Raw genomic sequence first — 23,679 nt, 5'->3', positions numbered from 1 at the left:
TTTTAAAAAAAAATCAGAAAACAAAAATTTTAAAAAAAATCAGAAAACAAAATAAATTTAAAAAAAATCAGAAAAAATAAATTAAAAAAAATCAGAAAAAATAAATTAAAAAAAATCAGAAAACAAAATAAATTTTAAAAAAATCAGAAAACAAAATTTTTTTCAAAAAATCAGAAAACAAAATAATTTAAAAAAATCAGAAAGCAAAATAATTTTTAAAAAATCAGAAAACAAAATAAATTTAAAAAAAATCAGAAAACAAAAATTAAAAAAAAAAAATCAAACAATAAATTTTTAAAAAAAATCAGAAAACAAAATAAATTTTAAAAAAAATCAGAAAACAAATTTTTTTAAAAAATCAGAAAAAATAAATTTAAAAAAATCAGAAAACAAAATAATTTAAAAAAATCAGAAAAAATAATTTTTAAAAAATCAGAAAACAAAATAAATTAAAAAAAAATCAGAAAACAAAAATTAAAAAAAAAATCAGAAAACAAAAATTAAAAAAAAAAATCAGAAAACAAAATAAATTTTAAAAAAAATCAGAAAACAAAAATCTTTTAAAAAATCAGAAAAAATAAATTTAAAAAAATCAGAAAACCAACATAATTTTAAAAAAAATCAGAAAACAAAATAAATTTAAAAAAAATCAGAAAACAAAAATTTAAAAAAAAAATCAGAAAACAAAAATTTAAAAAAAAAATCAGAAAACAAAAATTTAAAAAAAAAATCAGAAAACAAAAATTTTTAAAAAAATCAGAAAACAAAATAAATTTAAAAAAAAATCAGAAAACAAAATTTTTTTAAAAAATCAGAAAAAATAAATTAAAAAAAAATCAGAAAACAAAATTTTTTTCAAAAAATCAGAAAACAAAATAAATTAAAAAAAAATCAGAAAACAAAATAATTTAAAAAAATCAGAAAACAAAATAAATTTTTAAAAAATCAGAAAACAAAAATTAAAAAAAAATCAGAAAACAAAATAAATTTTTAAAAAAATCAGAAAACAAAATAAATTTTAAAAAAAATCAGAAAACAAAAATTAAAAAAAAAAATCAGAAAAAATAAATTTAAAAAAATCAGAAAAAATAAATTTAAAAAAAATCAGAAAACAAAATAATTTAAAAAAATCAGAAAACAAAATAATTTGAAAAAAAATCAGAAAAAGTAAATTTTTAAAAAAATCAGAAAACAAAAATTAAAAAAAAATCAGAAAACAATTTTTTTTTTAAAAAATCAGAAAACAAAATAAATTTTTAAAAAAATCAGAAAACAAAAATTAAAAAAAAAATCAGAAAAAATAATTTAAAAAAAATCAGAAAACAAAATAAATTTTTAAAAAATCAGAAAACAAAAATTAAAAAAAAAATCAGAAAACAAAATAAATTTTTTAAAAAATCAGAAAACAAAATAAATTAAAAAGAAAAAAAAAAAAATTTTTTAAATCAGAAAAAATAAATTTAAAAAAAATCAGAAAACAAAATAAATTTTTTAAAAAAATCAGAAAACAAAATAAATTTTAAAAAAATCAGAAAACAAAATAAATTTTTAAAAAAATCAGAAAACAAAATAAATTTTTAAAAAAATCAGAAAACAAAATAAATTTAAAAAAAATCAGAAAACAAAATATATTTTACAAAAAATCAGAAAACAAAATAAATTTTTTAAAAAAAATCAGAAAACAACAAAAATTAAAAAATCAGAAAAAAATAAATCAGAAAACAAAATAACAAATCAGAAAATCAATAAGAAATCAGAAAACTAAATAAATCCAAAAAAAAAACCTATAAGAAATCAGCAAACACAATGAGACATCTGTCACTCAAGATATACAAGATGTAGGAAATTGTGTATCTAACTGTATTTCTTGTACATGTGTGGAGATCTGTGTTCACTTTAAATCATTTTTTAAAAATCTTTTAAGGAAAATAAACATATATTTATATTTATAAGAAAATTGTAATTCATTCAAGGCTACTTTGAGGAAGGATATGGCTGGGTTGGATATACTGATAGCATATCATGGCTTAAAGATTAGTTTGTGATTTCTTGCATCATGCTGTTAACACACTGTGCCTCTTGTTAAAAGTTTTTACTTAAGCTTAAGCATTATAATAGCAGCATAAATATATCAAATTACACATTATGGCATTAAGGCAATATTAGCCATATTAATTACAAGAAGTATTAAAGTAGTATGGAAATAAATAACCATGCTTAAAGAGTAGTGGCAGAGAATAAGTAGTTTAGGATGAGGAGTAAAACAGATATGAGTTATTATCAAATAATAAGGACTTTTTAGTTGAGGTTGAGTAGTCTGGGAGTTGGAATTAGCAGGCACTGACGTGGTTTGAGTGTAAGCATCATGAGTAAAAGCCCTACACACAAAGAGAGAGGGAACAAATGGATGCTCGGGTAGATTAGGGCTACAGAGATGGTCTAGAAAGTAGGAGAGGTCAACTGCCAGGTAAAATAGTTGAAAACGACGATATCGCCTCAGAGTATGAGTGGAGTGCCTGCGGGAGGATTCGCATCCCAGACAAAGCAGGCTTGGACCTAAATGTGCAAAGATTGAGGAAGTAAGCTGAAAAATTGAAAGGAAATATTAATCCGAGAAATTTCCAATAAAAGTCATGAAGGTCGAAGGAGGTTTCAGTTACATTAGACACAACCAGGCCAGCCAGTATTATTGAATCTAATCTTAATCATGTAAATAAAACGTTTCTAGCAATGTGAATTTCAGTGAAAAGGTCTCAACAAGCAGAATGAAGAAAGAAATTCCATAAAAAGAAAGTTGTTCTGAGTTACAAGGTCATTTTTAGCACTCCGGGACTCCTGCAATACACAGAAACACAGCCTGTCAAAATTCCTCCAAGAGTGCAGTGATGACGCTTCCAGGAAGTCACAAAAGAGACGAAGAACAATGGTAGGAACTGCAGGTCCTCGGATAATGTTGGTGTTTATGATTCCACCATTAGAAAGATACTAAGTAGTTATGGAAGAGTTGCAAGACAAAAACCACCGCTAACCAAACGGAATATAAACGCTTCTCCTGCATTTGACAAAAAAAACACCTTGACTACCTCAAGAAATGTTTTAGTATGGATGGACTGATTTTTTTTTTTTTTACATGGGTCCTCTAACCTTCAGCTTACAGCTAGCACACTATTCCAAAATTAAGAACAACACACCAATAGTCAGACATGGTGGGGGTAGTGTGATGGTGTGGGGATCCTTACTGCTTCTGAGACCTTCCATTATTAATGCTCTTTACCAGATAATCCTGATGGGGAATGTCCACTTAAGCTCAAAAGAACTAAATGAAGGATTTGGAAAGTTCTGACATTGTGACAGGACCTTATTTTTTTCTGTATTTCATTCTCCTAGGGTCCTAGGCCCTCTTATGTGACTGAATTGAACCAAGGGTGGACCAAGTGTGGGCATCTATTTGCATTTGTTGCTGCTGAAGGTCACACAACTAGTTACATTTAGGGTGCAAATACTTCTTTCTTCAAGTTTCCACTTGTTTCCCCTTTTCTACTCATCCCGAGGCATCCAGAGATGGTGCCAGCTCCAGCAGACCTTCAGTGAGAAGGGGACAACCCTGAAATCATCCAGAAATACCAGACCAGGTCCAGTTGGATTCTGCTTCGTGAGGATTTGGGTATGGAAGGGACATTGTTCATAATCACACCCTCTGGTGTTTATAATAATTTATAATCACATTCACTGGTGTCACCCAAATGAGGATGGGTTGCCTTTCGAGGTGGTTTGGTTCCTCTCGAGGTTCCTCATAAACTTACACTATATTGCCAGAAGTTTTGGAACATCTGCCTTTACATGCACATGAATGTAATATGGAGATGTCCCGCCCTTTGCAGCTATAACAGCTTCAAATGTTCTGGGGTCGCCGAAAGAAGAAGAATTTCATTTTTTATATATCTGGCAACCTTGCCGATTCATTCAGCTCTCCTATACCAGCCAATCGCTACAGTGTACCGCAACGAAGACTTGGGACGCCGGTGTTGAGCACGTGACCACACTCTGATTGGTCGATTCTTAATCTTTTAGGCGGGGCCAGGTATCACTAACCTGATGTGACGGTGCGCGCGCAGTGTTCAGGCAAGTTTATAAACTAGTGCTGGTTTGAGGATTGTTTGTTTTTATTGATTTAACTTAATATTTATCCAACGTTACTGAGGCGTTTACATAAAGCAAGTGTGTTGTTTTTATTTGAAATTCCGCGCGTGCTTAAACCTTTTTTTTAAAGAAGAGAAATCTACGTTTAAAAGAAAAAAGTACCAAGTCTATAACGTTTGGAATAACTAGACTGATACAGTTAATAACCATTCTTTAATAAAGTATAAACAGTTTACGTAGAATGTATAGCAGAAGTGCAACATTATTAGTTTGTTGTTTATTTAGAACGGTAACACTAAAGACTTGCCACAAGATGGCGGCCTCAGCTCACCGATAAATGGAACACGCTCGCGCTCAATAATGAAAAGAATGCCTGCCTTTGCCCGGAAGTGACGTAGCGAGTGAATAAATAAAAAAACAAGATTTATTAAACAATTTGGGGTACAAAAATCTATTTGCACGTACTTATAGATGAAACAGAAAAAAAGAAACGGGGGAAAGAAGCTTAAAATCTACAGCTACTGTACACTCAGACATCCATTTTTCTATGAAATGGTTTTGGGCCACTGTTTACAAAAACAATATTTTTTTAGAATAAAATGATTCATATGGATAACTTTCATGTGTTAAAATGAGGGACGTTAAGGATTTCCTGATGTTATTGTCTTGTTTTTTTTCTCCATTGCAGGTGGTGGTCACTTTCCTGTCTACTGAAGGTTACATCCGTCATTCAGAGGCTGTGGAGATGACTGGTCAGTCCTGAAGGAGTGGCGGTCTTAGGCTCCAGCAGTAAACATAAGCCTAATGGTGAGTCTGTACACTGTGATGCACTGTGAGCTTGATTGCTGTACAAAGTGGGTGGGGTTATAGGTGTGGTTTCACAGATGTCATTATCATATTTTATTATTTATCACATTATCACACAGTATTATATTAGCTTTTTGATCTTAACTTTGCGATTTCTCGTTCAACTAAAGAGACTTTCTTCAAGTTCATGTGCTTATTATATATTAAACACAATTCTAATATTTACTGTACTGTACTCTATACTATTAATACGGCATGTTGTAATACTAATAATGATCTTGTGCCTGAACATGAGGTCGTTTTATTTTCACTACTTTATCATGCCACATTTGGTCCTAATAATCAGTTCAATTTTATAATTTTCTACAATTTTTAACAATATTAATATATATAAAACATGCTTATTCATTTTCATTTTACAATGATGGGATCAAATAATGCAGCAATTTTTTTATAATAATATTGACTTTATTTTTAAAATATTTAAAGTTTTTAAATCCTTTTACTTTTTAATATTTATTATTATATATTATTATAAATTAGCTTAACCTAGATGCGATCATAGGAATGGCAGTGCACTTAGCAAAAAATTTATTTATTTTTAAAATAAATTTGGTGAGCTTAGATGCGATCATAGAAAAAGCAGTGCATCTAAAATAAACTAAATAATATTGCCTTTTGAAAAATAACTAACTAAATAAATAATATTATTAGACATTATTTTTTAATTATTACAATTTTTTCCTTGAAATTCTTTAACTTTTTAACTTTTTATTATTATTATTATTATTATTATTATTATTATTTTAAATATGTTCTTCTAATTAAACACAATTCTAGGGCAACCTAGCAATAAAAAAAATATTGACTCATATTGAATCATAAAAAAGGTAGTGCACTTAGCATAAAATAAATATTATTTATTTATTTATTTATTTGAAAAATAATATTGATAAACAATATTGACTTCATTCTTAAAATATTACAGGTTTTTCTCTTGAAATATTTTTTTTTATTTTTGAATGTATTATTATTATTATTATTATTATTATTTAATTTTTGTTTTAAATTGGTGAGCCCAGATGTGATCATAGGAAGGGCATTGCACTTAACAAAAGATAAAAAAAAAAAAAAATACTTAATAAAACAGTGCTGTGTGCTTTTGTTTGCTTGATGGCCATTAGGAACAGATGATGAGGTAGCAATGACGCAGTAGAGGAACTGCAGGGTGCTGAGGTTGCTGTAGTATGACCTCACAGCCGGACACCGAAGAGAAAACGTGATTGGGTAACAGAATAAACAGTAAGAGATGAGAACGCAGCGGTACGAAGTGACTAACCACAGAACCGTTGTACCACAGCCTTCACAGTTAACGGATCCTAATCCAGTCGAACACAACATTAGGGCTTTTCACACTTGACCTGGATAACCCTGGGACATTGTAAATGCAATCCTGGGTTGTTTCACATTTCACACTGCTCCTATTTTAGAGTTAACGGTTAATCCTGTGAATATTCATAATCTGACATGTCACTTTGTAAACCCTGGGATAACCTTATTTGCTGTGCAAACAGCCATGATCAAATTAAAGCAGTGCACGGCTGCTTTAAATAACAGTTTGTCCCATGTGAGGAAAAACTCCATGCAAAACCCCCTCGGCTGTTAGATTAAACATTAGATTAAATATAATGTAATCTACACTATAATAAACAGATCAGCCATAACATTATAACCACCTGCATAATATTCTGTTGGTCCACCTTTTGCTGCCAAAACAGCCCTGACCTGTCGAGGCTCCACTAGACTCCACTAGATCTCTGAAGGTGTGCTGTGGTATCTGGCACCAAGATGTTAGCAGCAGATCCTTTAAGTCCTGTTAGTTGCACGGTGGGGCCTCCATGGATCAGATTTGTTTGTCCAGCACATGGAGGTCATGTCAACACCTCAAACTCATTGTTGTGCTCATCAAACCATTCCTGAACCATTTTAGCTTTGTGACGGGTGCATTATCCTGCTGTAAGAGGCCACAGCCATCAGGGAATACTGTTTCCTTGAAAGGTTGTTCATGGTCTGCAACAATGCTTAGGTAGGTGGTACGTGTCAAAGTAACATCCACATGGATGGCAGGACCCAAGGTTTCCCAGCAGAACATTGCCCAAAGCATGACCCTGCCTCCGCCGGCTTGCCTTCTTCCCATAGTGCATCCTGGTGTCATGTGTACCCCAGATAAGCGACGCACACGCACCCGGCCATCCACGTGATGTAAAAGAAAGCGTGATTAATCAGACCAGGCTACCAGGCTCCGTTGTCCAGTTCTGGTGCTCACATGCCCATTGTTGGTGCTTTCAGCGGTGCACAAGGGGTCAGCATGGGCACCCTGACTGGTCTGTGGCTATACAGCCCCATACACAACAAACTGTGATGCACTGTGTATTTTGAAGCCTTCAGAACCAGCATTAACTTCTTCAGCAATTGGAGCAACAGTAGCTCGTCTGTTGGATCGGATCACATGGGTCAGCCTTTACTTCCCACCTGTCGCCGGTTCACCACTGCTCCTTTGGACCACTCTTGATAGATACTGACCACTACAGACCAGGAACACCCCACAAGAGCTGCAGTTTTGGAGATGCTCTGATCCAGTTGTCTGAACTTGTCAAACTCGCTCAAATCCTTACACTTGCCCATTTTTCCTGCTTCTAACACATCAACTTTGAGGACAAAATGTTCACTTGCTGCCTCTAATACATCCCACCCACTAACAGGTGCCATGATGAGGAGATAATCACTTCACCTATGAGTGGTCGTAATGTTATGGCTGATCGGTGTATGTGTATTCATATTATATAAAGTAAAAAAAATTGGAATTTCTTTTAAGCAGTTTCTTATTGGACATCTTTTACTAAGCATCCAGCTGTTACATTCTAACACTTGTTGTGTTTTTACACTGTACACATTTGGCAGAGATTCATAACCCTGGGGTAAAACCTAGTGTTGACCCTGCTCTTTAATTTACATGCACCACCTTCTACCCCCAGGGTTAAACATAGGATTTAGCATGCCAAGATTAAGCACAGTGTTAAAATCTCTCTAGAGCATTAGACTTAGAGAGCACTCATCATCATCATTTTCATCCAAACACCAACTGAAGGAGGGAGGTTCATCGCTCTGGCAGAGAACGTGCCATTGAACCGAGAAGCAGTCAGTCAGCTCAGTGTGAACTAACCAGGCAAACCTGTCTTCTCAGCATTATTCTGAGAACGATAATCTCAGCAAAATAAATACCTTGAAATTGTAGGGCAGAGTGGAGTATAGCGCATACAGTCAAGCTCTAGTTTTGCCTTCAGCCATTCTCCAGGTTTGCCGCTCATACGGAAATGGGGGAGGGATCAGAAGTTAAAATGAATTACACTAATGGAGCTCATGTGAGAGCTGAGAGAGAGAGAGATATCAGGGAGCTGGAATTACACAGAGGTTTACCAACCCTGAGCTGAACTGCTGGGTGAGTGTTATGGAATTTTGTATAAGGAGCTTATTCTAGCTGATCGTGTATTTGCTCTGTGTTTGCATTCCTGGACACTGTGTGTGTGTGAGAGAGAGAGGGTTGCGTTACACCACACTGCTGGAATCCTGTAGTCTTTACTCATGATAATTCAACAAACTTTCACTGTACACAGTGAGTTTAACCTTGTGCTCTATGTGTGGGTGTGAGGGTTTACTCAAACTTTCAATTCTGCATTTAAATGCGAATACACTGCCACTTATACATAATATATCCTCTTATACACTCGCTTTAAACTTTATCAGGAACATTTACACATTCATGCAGTTCTCCAATCATTCAGTCAGGTGGCAGCAGCACAGCACTTCATCAAAATCATGCAGATGCAGGTCAAGAGCTTCAGTTAATCTTGACATCAGAATGGTGAAACAGTGTGATCTCTCTGACCCTGTTGGTGCCAGATGGCCAGATGGAATGGTTTGACCCTTTCTGAATCTCCTGGGATTGTCTCTTGAACAGTCTCTTGAGATTACAGGTATGAAAGCCAAAAAAAAGTACTGTGAGCAGTAGAACTGCAGGATGAAACACACTATGAGACTAAAGATAATGCAAATAATAACTCTGGTGAGCAGAAAAGCATCTCAGCATATCTATCTATCTATCTATCTATCTATCTATCTATCTATCTATCTATCTATCTATCTATCTATCTATCTATCTATCTATCTATCTATCTATCTATCTATCTATCTATCTATCTATCTATCTATCTATCATACTGTTTAAACAATAAACAAGTTTTAGAACCTTGGTCCCAGATTCAATGACTTGTGTTTTTGGCTAAATGTGGAGTTTAACATTTAATTCGATGACTAATACGATAGTAATAAGTAATAACCCACCCGTTGGTAACTAACAAGTTACTAAGTCAAGTGAGGTGAAAATAACGAAGATTTGTGAGCAGTTGCGAGCATAAACTTCGTTATTTTCATCTCACTTGACTTGGACAGAATAATTAGAGGTTCAAAGTCAAAATAATGAGATACTAAGTAAAAGGAATAATGATTTCAGGACCTCTGTATAGGTCATGTTATGATAGGATCTCCCATGATTTCTCCTGGTTTTATATTAAACAATGTTTTTACAGCAGTTATAACTTTTCATATCTGTCTTTCTGTCTGTTTCTATTTCTGTCTCTCTCTTGGTATATCATTTTCTCTCTCTCTTTCTCGCTCTCTGTCTGTATATCATTCTCTCTCTCTCTTACCGGCAGTTTTGATTTTTGCGCAATGTCTTTGAGAACCGAGTTAATGATTAGAGAGAGAGCGAGAGAAAGAAAGGTGGGGGATTTCATTCATTCATTCATGTGCCGGTCAAGTTTCTTACTCCTTCTGTTTCATCAGGGTAAGTAGCATAAGAGCTGTGTGTGTGTTCATTTGAGATTTCCTCAGCTGTCATTTTCCTGTCCGCTTCAGTGTCCCGTCACCAGTGTTTAAAGATTAAACAGCTGAAAAGGTCCATCTGCCGCTGTCGAACCTTCACTACACGAGCTCAACACTACACCCTTCTCATATTGCCTGAGTTAGTCGTCTCTCGTTAATGAGCACAGAGATGAAGCCGAATTTTGACCTGCAGCCAATGTTGATTTATGTTATTATTTTTTTGTTATGCTTCTAGCTATAGGCTTCACTTCCCAAGATGCACCTGATCAGTTTGAGTCACTGATTAACATGTTTAAGTGTTAAAGGAAAAATTCAGCCATGAAATAAGCTAAACAGTGTCATCCAGCGTAGAAGCAGTGGAGACAGTAAACGTTTACGTTTTTGGCATTTGGCAGACGCCCTTATCCAGAGCCACTTACATTTTATCCCATTTTATACATTGGAGTAACTGAGGGTGAAGGGCCTTGCTCAAGGGCCCTGCTCAAGGGCCCAGCAGTGGCAGCTTGCGGGACATGGGGTTTGAACTCACAACCTTCTTATTAATAGTCCTATGCTTTAACCTGTAAGCTACCACATCCCAAATTATAGAGTTCCCTGAGTGGCAGCGAGAGCGCAGAATCCTAACCACTAGACCACCAGGGATGTTTAGACCACCGAACATCGGACATAAACTTGTTAGACTCGAGCTAGTAATCTATGAGATCTGTGCAATGGAGTGAGAAGATGAGAGAGCAGGACCGAATAAAGTACTAAAGCACTTCCGCATCGCTTTCTTTAGGTATGAAGAAAAATCACTCTGGCGCTGCTATGAACAGGTAGACAAACTGCATCATGGGTAATGTAGGAAATTATTAACCAACATGCAAACTATTTTAATCGAAGTCATCTCGGCATTTATCACGAGCTTAATCTTGGATGCTGCTGAAGATGCCACTGTTGTTTAAGGAAATCTTGACCTGATGAGCTTTATTCATGACTCGATGTCGTTCAAATCAAACATGTTTTTATTGTAAAGTTCTTATCCTGTTGGACTGATTTATATAGTATACGATATATTTCCAAAAGTATTGGGACACCCCTCCAAATCATTGAATTCAGGGCTTGGGCTCGGCGCTTTAGTTCCAGTGAAGGAAACTCTTAATGCTTTAGCATACCAAGATTTTTCATTTTCCAAGAATTTCATGCTCCTAACTTTGTGGGAACAGTTTGGGGATGACCCCTTCCTGTTCCAACATGACTGCACACCAGTGCACAAAGCAAGGTCCATAAAGACATGGATGAGCGAGTTTGGTGTGGAGGAACTTGACAGAATTCTTACCTCAACCTGATAGAACACCTTTGGGATGAATTAGAGCGGAGACTGTGAGCCAGACCTTCTCATTCAACATCAGTGCCTGACCTCACAAATGCACTTCTAGAGGAACGGTCAAAAATTCCTATTAATACACTCCTAACCCTTGTGGAAAGCCTTCCCAGAAGAGTTGAAGCTGTTATAGCTTAATGGGTGGGCCAACTCCATATTACATTCATGTTCTTTTAAAGGCAGACGTCCCAATTTTGGCCTGGCTCGCAGTCTGCTCTCTAATTCATCCTATAAAATTTTCCAAAGTGTCTTGGTATGCTGAAGCATTAAGAGTTCCTTTTACTGGAACTATGAGGCCGAGCCCAACCCCTGATAAACAACACCTGAATTCAATGATTTTGGAGGGGTGTCCCAAAACCTTTAGCAATATAATGTATGTAATACACCGCACATGCTCACTGTGTGCTTCTGCTTTGCATGTTTCAGTTAGTGTTTTGAATTTTTCTCATTTCTGAATCATTTTACATTCTAAATATTAGAAATTAGCTTTTAGGGTGATCTTTTGAACATTCTGTCCTGGGACTAGAGATGTATAAAATAATAGCCTTTGGCCAACAACGGTGCATACAGTAATGTTTTTCTAAAATTTTCCAAAGTGTCTTGGTATGCTGAAGCATTAAGAGTTCCTTTTACTGGAACTAAGAGGCCGAGCCCAACCCCTGATAAACAACACCTGAATTCAGTGATTTTGGAGGGGTGTCCCAAAACCTTTGGCAATATAATGTATGTAATACACCGCACATGCTCACTGTGTGCTTCTGCTTTGCATGTTTCAGTTAGTGTTTTGAATTTTTCTCATTTCTGAATCATTTTACATTCTAAATATTAGAAATTAGCTTTTAGGGTGATCTTTTGAACATTCTGTCCTGGGACTAGAGATGTATAAAATAATAGCCTTTGGCCAACAACGGTGCATACAGTAATGTTTTTCTAACATGTGTCCACGTTTAATAAACCAGTAAATAAATGAGTTCATTCATTTAGTCTGGCTGACAGTAGAGCATTTTATTCTAGTCACTTCCCCTCCCTGCCAGCAGAGGTCACTGTTATTAATAATAGAAAGCATTTGCTCATATCCAGGTTACTTTATACTGCAAATGCACACAAGCTGCATCGCAAATGACGTGCTACGCACATACACTATGTACCATGTACTCTAGTGTCTCAAACAGAACACTGACGCTTTTACTAACCAGAAGTAGGAGCCGTTTCCCAGTCGATGGCAACATGGAACAAATTTAATTCAATGCCAATAGCTGGAGATGGTGAATTTTTAAAATGTTGCCCAATTTAAAAGACCTATGTAAGATGTCCACTGGACTGTCATCAGCCATCTTGCCTGCTAGCCCCGCCTCCTTCTGCTACATAAGCACAACTGCGAGTGCAGAGTGCATAAAGTGTCCAACATTTCACATTTTTTCAGTTGAATAAGTGAATCATCCAGGTCATTGGACTGCACTTCTTCCTCTTGTTGGAATAGAGGAACCTCTTACTTACAAAGAAAGAAAGAAAGCTAGCCATTATTGTCACATACAGTGTACAGTACAGTGAAATTTTGCATTTCAGTGGTTGTTAGCAGGGTGAGCGCCATCACATAGCACCCCTGAGGTGAACAGTGCCTGGCTCACGGTCCAGCAGTGGAATCATGGTGCTACTTTATATTCATGACTTCAGATTAGTAATAAAACCAAACCTGAATAACTGAAACTTCATCATGGCTATGACTTTCCTCCTATATATTTTTTTAAAGCATCTTGTTAGCATTCCGCAGTCCTTAGTGTGCAGTACTGCTTTATATTATGCTGATTCACAAACCAGAGAGAGAGAGAGATGTTTTCTTGCTAACTTAATGAGTGTTAACTTCAGATTGTTAGCATTATGCAGATGAGATTGTGCTAACTGCTTAGTTATTACTGGAAATAGCAATTTACCTTTGTGTGTGTGTGTGAGTGTGTGAGAGAAATTCATTTCAATGGGAGCCTTGGGATGAAGGATGAAGCGTTTTCATCAAATAGGGAAGGTTAGGTTTCAGTGTGTGTCTGAGACTGAGACTGAGAGAGCGAGTGCGGAAACGGACAAGGACAAGAGATCAAATCTTTTTGTTAATGTGTTGATCACTTTCCAGGTTCTCTCTCTCTCCCTCTCTCTCTCTCTCTCTCTCTCTCTCTCTCTCTCTCTGTCTCAAAGTGGTTCCTGTTAGCCAATAAAGGTGACAATACATCAGAAGAGAAAATAACAATGTTTGACAAATCCAGTGCTCTCTTGCAATATAATTCTACGTAGCAGACACAAACACACATGCTAATCACCTATTCACTAATAAGCTAATCACTTGCTTTCCATGTGGCGAAGATCATAGATTATAAAGTGTCATAAAGATAAACACTTATTGCCCCTGGCACGATAAATCAAGGCTATGAATGTAGTCATCGGAGCATTATTAATAATTTCGAGACACAGTTTCGGACCTGTCACTTGTGACTTTAAACCTGTAAACATGGGGTGCGCCTCAATCAGCTCTCAAGCTCCCTGGGTCATGAATCAGTATATTGTGTACATAAAGTTGAATTTCCATCTAAAATATTGATTTTATACGTCATATAAATGTGTTGATTTAAACACACAGGTTCATATAGAACAGTCGAAGTTTGAAAATCGATAACATGAGTCATTATTTACAACAATGATGACAAGCTACGTGTCGCTGATGAAGTTGGCTAAGAGATCGCCCACCTTTATTTTTCCCTGAAGCTGAGAGGAAAATATCAGGTTTTTACATTTACATCAAGGGAACATGGTGATTATTTAGCAAGCGGACATTTCAGTGCACTGGAAGGATTTAAAGATAGTGAGAGAGGTGCACACCGACAGAGAGACAGCCCTTAAAATGGCCGACTCCCTGATCAGCGTCCTGACCACTGAACTAGGGAGCCGATCGAGACGCACCAACTGTAAAGGAAACGATGCCGTCGGTGGTCTGTAAATCTTTGTTCGTAGAATTACAGCTAGTCATTATTTACACCACAGACACCACGATGATGTTTGCCCCCACAGTGACACAGTAAATTATTAGCAATAGAACTGCAGTAGTAAATTATTAGCAATAAACTAGATGCTGAGGCACCTGCGAAAACAGATATTGAAAAATCTTCACCTGGGCTCGAGGACGTTCCTGCAAGCTGCAGGAAATTTAATGAAACATCGCGAAACCACTGAGCAGTGCTTGCTACGGGAAACTCAGCTTATGTTAAATGGGAACATGATGAGTTTTATTAGGAAGCATGCAGCAGTTCATCACAAGCAGCTGCTTAAAGCCACAAAATCTGCTACAGTGTGGAAATCACTGTAATTGATGTGTTTAGGAAACTTGTGGTTCTACTCAGGTTTTCTAAAGCATATGTTACATGAAGATATATTAGATTAAAAACCATGAACATACGAGATAGACATGGATATGTCCCATTTTGTTGTAAGGGTAAAGGTCAGATCCATACATCTATTTACTTATTTTTTTTATTATATATATTTTTTATTATAATGCTCCATGTAAGGCTTCTTAGCACAGCAGGCAAAATGTGTCCAAAATATTACATTTTAGGATCACCACATCTAGATGCTGCACTAAGTTGCTGTGCTGAACACAGGTAACTGATGACGGAGTAAAATGCGTGAAGACTTAACGTGGCTTTATGTAGCAAAGCAACAGCAGATTTTTCACACTCTTTATCACCTTGTGATAAAAATAAACACTATCCAGTGTTTGAAGGACAAAACTGAAGTTGAAAAATAATATTCCCATTATTAATTGTTTTTTAATCTGTATTAAAATCCTATTGTTAGAAAACAAATTAATGTGGCTTAGTGAGTTAAACCAGTGCCCTCGAAACACCATGTTTTCTCACTGATAGACACCATAAGAAACTTAATAATAGCAATATCCTAAACTTTTAAAAATGACCACCATGACTTAAATGAGCTGTTATACAGCTCATTTAATTTATGGAGGTCAATACAACAAGCTGTTGTAGCTCAAGTAGTTAAGGCTCTGGGTTGTTGATCAGAAGTTCAGGGTTCAAGAACCAGCTCTGCCAAGCTACCACTGTTGGGCAATTGAGCAAGGTCCTTAACCCTGTCTGCTCCAGGGATGCTGAAACATAACTGCCCCTGTGATATGCGAAGAAAAGAAGTCCACTGTTTGTATGTATGGCGATAATAAGGGCCCCTTACAGGGGTGGTGGTAGCTCGAGTGGTTAAGGCTCTGGGTTGTTGGTTGGAAGATTGGAGTTCAAGTCCCAGCACCTCCAAGCTGCCAGCATTGGGCCCTTGAGCAAGGCCCCCTAACCCTCTGTATTATGGCTGACCCTGCACTCTGACCCCAACCACCAAGGATCGGATATGCTATTTCACTGTGCAGTAATGTATATGTGACAATTAAAGGCTACTTATACTTACTTACTTAAATATATTAAACCCAGATTTCGTGTTAAGCATGTTTTTTCCGCAGTATGCATTATTACAGCTTTACAGTTTCTATTACCACAAGTGATTTAAGCAATATCACACAAGCATATATTGTTTTTACAAGAAATCGATATGGATTATGACATTTTGAACACCGTATGAAAAAAATGTTCTGTGTATTTTTTTTTGTGCAAACAGAAGTAGATCCCAAAGATGCCAAACTACACTAGCTAGCGTTAAAGGCGTATTTGGGAAACTTGGCATCCCTTTCCTTCCTTTTTCATTTTCTACTGCCAAGAGTAGTGCCTGAAATATAAGCACTCTTGGAACACCACTCGACCAATCAAATTAGTGGACCGGAACTTACTGTTATATAACACGCTTTAACATGTTTCTTATTCTTGTGATCTATGGGTTGAAAGTGTTTATTGTGTTGATGGTCAAGTGTTAGTAAAGTGTGAGGAAAATGGGTGCTTTTATGCATATGAGAGATTTTGTATTTTTTCTTGGTGAGCTTTGTGTTCTTTCAGGGTTTTAGTCACCTGTGTACAGTGTAGCAAGTAGATGGAATGACACTGCATGTCAATTTACAACATAGATAACCAAGTACCTTAAAAACTATTAAATAATCCAGCATAAGCAGAGAGATCATTATCATAGCTAAACATTGCCTATGCAATATAGATAGCAGCAAGCTCAAAGGTCCATTGTACAGTCCAGTACAGTACTTCCAGCATGGGCACCCTGTGTGATTCGGATGGTCGCTGTCTTGTCGAAGGTTTTGTCCAACTTCTTGACACAATCAGCCATGTTTTTTGGCTTAAATATTTCAGTGTGATATGCCAAAAGAGACTCTGAAAGCATCTCTATCTATCTATCTATCTATCTATCTATCTATCTATCTATCTATCTATCTATCTATCTATCTATCTATCAGCATGTGGCTTTCGGTTGCTTGTCCTTCATACTGATGGTGTGTGTGAGACCAAAACATGTGATTTTATCATCCTTGACCACAGTACTACCCACAACACTTATTGTAGCTCTAATAATGCTTGCTTGTAATATGTGATCTTTTATGCTGAAAAGATGGTTAAGTTGCTTTAAGGCTAATGTGTGAGATGTGGTTCATATATGCTTGTAATTTTCTAGAAAAGCAAATCAGATTGTTGGTCAAACTGCCTTTTTTTTGTTTTGTTTTGTTTTCGTCAGCGAGGGAGCGAGCATGTGCACACTGGAGAGTTTATCTTGTTTGAACACACTTGAACTATTGATTTACTGTATAGAATTTCATGAATTGCTCTCTTTTCAATTGCTTGCTAGCTTCAACTATCAAGGGTAGCATTCTCTCTCACACACACATTCTCTGGTTGAGGAAAACCGCAGCAACCGCTCCATTTGTCCTCTTTCCGTCAAACTCCTACAGATTCTGAGAACAGGGGGTCAGATATCTGAGAAAGATGATCCGCTGTCTGACACGGGGGTGGAATTCTCTGAGCGTTCAATATCTGCTTTCCTGTGTGTGCGCCTGTGTGTGTTTTACTTGTTTAAGCAAACAGAATTGTCAGGTGAGAGGACAACTCAGCAAAATCATCAATATGCCTAGCGGCTGCATTTCAAAATCTCATGTTTAATCGGGAACCAGGAAGCCATACTGCACAGTACGAGACAGACAAAAGAGATTTCAACAGCGAAAGAGAGAAAGAGACAGAAAGAGATGGAGAGAGATGAGGAAATCTGGACATGGTGGAAAGTTAGGATGTGGTGGGACCACATGCAAGTTGGTATATGGTGGGAAATGGGGGACCAGTAGGACGCTGGGATGTGGTGGAATATAGTGGACCAGTAGGAAGCTTAGATGTGGTGGGATATGGAGGACCAGTAGGAAGTTGGGATATGGATGACCAAATAGATGTTGGGATATGGTGGGATATGAGGGACCAGTAGGACGCTGGGATGTGGTGGAATATAGTGGACCAGTAGGAAGCTTAGATGTGGTGGGATATGGAGGACCAGTAGGAAGTTGGGATATGGATGACCAAATAGATGTTGGGATATGAGGGACCAGTAGGAAGCTGGGATGAGGTCGGATATGAGGGACCAATAGGAAGTTGGGATATGGGAGACCAAAAGGATGTTTGAATATGGTGGGTTATGAGGGAGCAGTAGGAAGTTGGGATATTGTGGGATATGGGGGACCAGAAGGGTGGTGGGATGTGGTGGGATATGGGGGACCAGAAGGGTGGTGGGATGTGGTGGGATATGGGGGACCAGGAGGGTGGTGTGATGTGGTGGGATATGGGGGACCAGAAGGGTGGTGGGATGTGGTGGGATATGGAGGACCAGATAGGTGGTGTGATGTTGTGGGATATGGGTGACCAGAAGTGTGGTGGGATGTGGTGGGATATGGGGGACCAGAAGGGTGGTGGGATGTGGTGGGATATGGGGGACCAGAAGGGTGGTGGGATGTGGTGGGATATGGGGGACCAGAAGGGTGGTAGGATGTGGTGGGATATGGGGGACCAGTAGGAAGCTGTGATATGGTGGGATATGAGGGACCAAAAAGAAGTTGGGATATGGGGAACTAGAATGTTGCTCAGATATGGGGGACCAAAAGGATGTTGGGATGTGGTGGGATATAGGGGACCCATAGAAAGTTGGGATGTTGTCAGCTATGGAGGACCAGTTGGATGTTGGGATGTTGTGGGATATGGGGGACTGAAAGGATGTTTGGATATGGGGGACCAGTAGGAACTTGGTATGTGGTTCAGCTATGGAGGATGAATAGGAAGTTGAGGTGTGGGAGGGGGGCACATCATGCTACAGTGCAATAGGAAGTTATGCTACATGATGAGAAACGGGAAGTCAGTTAGGCAGTAGTCAATTGGGCAACACACAGGAAAATTTGTTTGGGATGTTGGAAGACGCAATGAGGGTTGCAGCAGGAAATTACGGATATGGGGACACAATTTAGAAGATTTGACAAGGTGGGTTTGGATAACTTGAAGACCTGAGAAGCAGCCATGTTTTGAGGAATTTAATCTAAGCCGCAGTATTACAGTGACTGTCATATAAACACACTTTCAGTGAAGTAGCAGTACAGCAGCTAGTGATGGGAGTGTGTGCTTTTCAGTGAAGCTCCACTAAATAACAGGTTCACTAGGTGGCAGTAGTGTTGTATCTCTCTCTCTCTCTCTCTCTCTCTCTCTCTGTGTGCTAAGCAGAAACAACTGTGTGATATTGATGTTTATAAATGCCATATCAACCCTGTCTCACTGTCTCTCCCTTTCACTTTTTTTTAATGCTCATTCTCTGTATTCTCTCTCTCTCTCTCTCTCTCTCCTTATCTGAGACAACTGTGTGCAAAATTAATTATTGTAAATGCCATATCAGCCTCTATCTCTGTTTCCCCCCCTCCCTTTCCATTCCTGTCTTTTTGCTTTTTTAAATAGAAATATTTCTTATTTTTTTATCTGCATTGCTGTCATGTGGTGTTGCCAGAGCTGTGGTGTGAATGATTGTGAACTTTACTGATAGATTAATCAGATAATGAGCTGGTTTAAAGAAAGAAGAAGAAAGGTATAAGAATAAGGTATATTATGGTATCAGTGTATCTGAGTGATTCCCCATGCCCATGTTTTACACTGACTGCTTTGTACTGTAATTTCATCAAGTCTCTCTATCGGTCTTTTTCAAACTCTCTCCCATTGTCTCTGTCTATGCTTCGCTTTGTATGTTCTTTATCTCTCTCCATGTTATCTTATCTCTTTCTTTCTCTTAATGTGTCTCTATCTCCCCCCCCCCCCCTTCTTCTCAGAGCAAGTGACAGTGATAACAATGAACACTAATATTTACATACTGGAATGAGGTGTGTGATGACTTTGGCATGTATTATGTATAGTAAATACATTGTGTATTCATAGTGTGTGCTTTCTCAGTTTCTGTAAGGGATCATCTGTGTGTGTGTGTGTCTCCTTGAGTATAATTGGGGGATTTTCTCTCTTTCAGGCTTTTGAGCTTCTGAAATGGAAAAGGTCCAACGAAGCCCTGAAAACGAGCCAGCTCCATCCAAACAGGTGTGTGTGACCTTGGTCTGATTTCTCCTCTCTCTTTTATCACCCTTTATTCTCTGTTACCTGACTGCAGATAGAATTATGTGTCCCCAGGGGGAAAAAAAGGGGGATGACGGAACAGGACAGAGGAAGGGAGAGACGGAATTAAGGAGGATATATTATCTATTCAGGCAAAATGTTAAACTATTCGGATTCGTCAAGCCGTTATTGGAATAATATTTTAATGTTTCCCACCAAATATATAGCCAAGAAAACGTGAAGCAAAACACGAAGCCAGGCTGCAGACTGCACGGATGCACAGTCTGACATTTCCAACTCTTTACATCCTGCGCACGCCATCACAGCCACATTTACACTTTTAATTTAATTTCCCAACATCCCTGTGAAGCAGCGAGTTCACTCGCAAAGTTAACCGTCTCCTTTCCGGCCACAAAGTCAGTCCACTGCATACAGTCGATGAGCGACAAAATGATTTCACTCCGGCTAAGCCACGTATTTTTCTACCGATTAAAGGAGCGGTTTGGATTTTTCGCTTTGTGTTTGTAATTATAGTTTAATCAAACTCGCAATTAGCTTCTTTGCCATTTGGCTGCATGAGATGTGGCAAGCAGCGTCTCGATTTTAACAGCCATGATGGAGAAAAATGTTCGGTACTAAATCGTTCAAATATTTACCATAACTTTCAGCTAAAAACATTGCACACTGGGATGTCAGGGTTGTCTAAGATTGAGATGTTTTGACAAATCAGCATCTGGAAAAAATTTGAGATGATCAGTTGTTTAGATTAATCGTATTTAGATTCTGCAATTCAGCAATTCATAAACATTCATAATCTAAGCTAGTTCCTTTCACGCCTCTTTTCTTCTTCTCCATTCGTAAAGTTGAAGTTAATAAGACCAAAATAATGCAATTCGTCATGTTACCAAGAAACCACAAGTCCTCGGAAATGATATATTCCAAAAATATGCTCTCATGCCTTGAAGCGACAGAGATGGAAATGTGGACGGTGGAAGGGAGGCAAGGAATGGAGTGAGAAAGAACTCGGAGGATGAATGCAAAAACTGAGAAGATAGTACATATACAGGTATACAGGAGGAGGAGAATATAGAGAGATAACGTGAGGGGAAATGGTGAAGGAAGTAATGCAGGAAGGAAAGGTGGAACTAAAGAGGTAGGGAGAGAGAAAGAGAAAAGGGAGAGATCTGGTGGAGAGAAAGATGGGTGAAGAGGTAGAGGTGTAAAAAAACAAAAAAAGAAAAGGGAGAGATGGGGAGTAGATTGGAGAGTAAAGTTCAATTTATGGAACCAGGGATAGAGGAAGAGATGGATGGGCGAGGAATAGAAGGAGGAATAGAGAACGATGTGGGCAGAGATTAGAAAGAGGGAGAGATGGTGATATGGAGATAGGAAAATGCAGGGGTGAGGACTGAGGGAGATGGGGATGAGAGAACGAGGAAAGGGGAAAGTAGAGGGCGAGGAGAAAAAGGGATGCTGAAGGGAGAGAGAGGGAGGGAAAGTTATTGAGAGAGAATGGGTAGAGAGATATGACTAGCCCTGAGTTTGTAACTCACATGGCTATACAAGATTAAAACAGAATATAAAAATGAAATGAAGCAAAGTGCTCCATATTTCACTGCAGGAAGTAGAACACACATTGCTAAGTCTCATTCATTCTCGAGCCTTTTTGCTAACCCGATTTTGTTTGTAGCAATCTGAAGTTGAAATTGCAAAGCGTAAACCTTCATGAAGGAGCAACTGGTATATATTTTTAGTTTGTTTTGTCGCCCATGTTGATGTACGTGTATTCGAGTATACAATCGTTTTTGCTATGTGCATTGCATATATAGAGGCTACACACACCTGTTAAAATAATAGTTTTTGGTCCAAAAAATGAAACGAGGATAAATCGGGTCAGCCTTTAGTGTCATACACAAATCACGCATAACATTATGACCACCTGTCTAATATAGTGTTGGTCCCCCTTCCTGCACTGTGTGTTCTGACACCTTTCTATCAGAACCAGCATTAACTTCTTCAGCAATTTGAGCAACAGTAGCTCGTCTGTTGGATCGGATCACACGGGCCAGCCTTCACTCCCCACGTGCATCAATGAGCCTTGACCGCCCATGACCCTGTCTCCGGTTCACCACTGTTTCTTCCTTTTGAATGACTTTTGATAGATGCAGACCGGGAACACCCAACAAGAGCTGCAGTTTTGGAGATGCTCCGATCCAGTCGTCTAGCCATCACAATTTGGCCCTTCGTCAAACTCGCTGAAATCCTTACACTTGTCCATTTTTCCTGCTTCTAACACATCAACTTTGAGGACAAAATGTTCACTTGCTGCCTCTAATACATCCCACCCACTAACAGGTGCCATGATGAGATCATCAGTGTTATTCACTTCACCTGCTCATAATGTTATGGCTGATCGGTTTATAACAAATACGAAAATTCTAACAGAAATTGTAAGCGAAGAGAATGGAGCACTACCGTGACATTGCCAAGAACAGGGCGTCCCTCCAAAAATTGACAAAAGGACAAGAAGAAAACTGCAGGAATATTGAGGACAGCTCTGGTCACTACCTGCATGTGACAACAAGCTCTTGTACTCTTTACATGTCTAGGCTATGTGGTAGGATGGCAAAAACATCCAAACACATCCAAATCCTCCTTATTCAACTTTTTGCACATCTAAAATATATCTTTGGTGCAAAAACAAGACAGCATATCAGCCCAAAGAACACCATTCACACAGTGAAGCATGGTGGTGGTTGTCTTCAGCTGGAACTGGGGGAGCACGGATACTTCCAAATTCTAGGCTATTTTGAAACACACCCTGCAATCATGGATGGATGGATGGATGGATCACAGTACAAATGTGCAAACTAATGAATATGAAGAACCTTGAGAGTCTAGAATGTAATGATGTTAATGATTATCGGCTGTTACACAAAGGTGAACTGTTGGTGTTATTGCAGATGGTATGAATGACCTCCTGTGACCTTCTGTGTGACAACAAGTCTGTAGGGGAATGAGCTCCACTGACTCTAGTGTTTTGTAGAGCGGGTGAGACAGATTGTCCATGATGGAGAGCAGGTTCTTTAGTTACCCCCTGTTCTTCTTTGACTCAAAACTCTCCAGTTTGTGTCCAATGCTAGATCCAGCCTTTGCGAATTAGCTTGTGATGAGAAGGTCAGCAGTTTGGAATGGCCAAATCAGAGCTGACAAACCCTGTGTAATGGCTTGAAGAGACCCGTGTACAGGAGATCCCAATACAATTGGATAGAGCGGGGTTTTTTATTGCTTGTTTGGGTTTTGTTTGAAAAAAAAAAGATCAGTGTTGTGTGGGTGGATCAGGTACGAGTGGATCAGGTACGAGTGGATCAGGTACGAGTAGATCAAGCTATGCTGAGATCAACAATCAACACAAGATTGATACAAACAGGTTTACACTGATCAGGCATAACATTATTACCACCTGCCTAATACTGTGTTGGTCCTCATTTTGCTGCCAAAACAGCCCTGACCCTTCATACACTGTGTATTCTGACACCTTTCTATCAGAACCAGCATTCTCATAATCAAGCATAATCAAGTTAGACGTCTCAAGATATACACCTCTCAAGTTAGACGTCTCAAGATATACACCTCTCAAGTTAGACGTCTCAAGATATACACCTCTCAAGTTATACACCTCTCAAGTTAGACGTCTCAAGATATACACCTCTCAAGTTAGACGTCTCAAGTTATACACCTCTCAAGTTATACACCTCTCAAGTTAGACGTCTCAAGATATACACCTCTCAAGTTATACACCTCTCAAGTTAGACATCTCAAGATATACACCTCTCAAGTTAGACGTCTCAAGATATACACCTCTCAAGTTAGACG

General features: G+C 37.9%; 1 protein-coding gene across 7 annotated transcripts in view; it reads left to right on the top strand.

Annotated features, from left to right (window-relative positions):
• The first annotated feature begins 4,101 nt into the window (after positions 1-4,101).
• The window catches only part of slc2a9l2 (solute carrier family 2 member 9, like 2), a 118,979-nt gene continuing 99,401 nt past the window's right edge, over positions 4,102-23,679 (top strand). Inside the window, exons 1-3 of one of the 7 annotated variants that reach the window (XM_058376604.1) lie at positions 4,102-4,122; positions 4,829-4,947; positions 19,721-19,788. In XM_058376604.1, the coding sequence (XP_058232587.1) occupies positions 4,945-4,947; positions 19,721-19,788 (71 nt within the window). In that variant the 5' untranslated portion in view covers positions 4,102-4,122; positions 4,829-4,944. Of the gene's footprint in view, positions 4,123-4,825; positions 4,948-6,131; positions 6,250-8,171; positions 8,447-9,786; positions 9,851-10,684; positions 10,704-19,720; positions 19,789-23,679 lie in introns of those variants that run through there. The other 6 variants (XM_058376584.1, XM_058376564.1, XM_058376613.1 and 3 more) reach the window with 6 other exon arrangements.

Source organism: Hemibagrus wyckioides, linkage group LG02, assembly GCF_019097595.1.
Source record: "Hemibagrus wyckioides isolate EC202008001 linkage group LG02, SWU_Hwy_1.0, whole genome shotgun sequence".
NCBI classification, from domain to species: domain Eukaryota; kingdom Metazoa; phylum Chordata; class Actinopteri; order Siluriformes; family Bagridae; genus Hemibagrus; species Hemibagrus wyckioides.
Note: the sequence above shows the minus strand (reverse complement) of the source record. Positions and strands in the feature narration are given on the sequence as shown.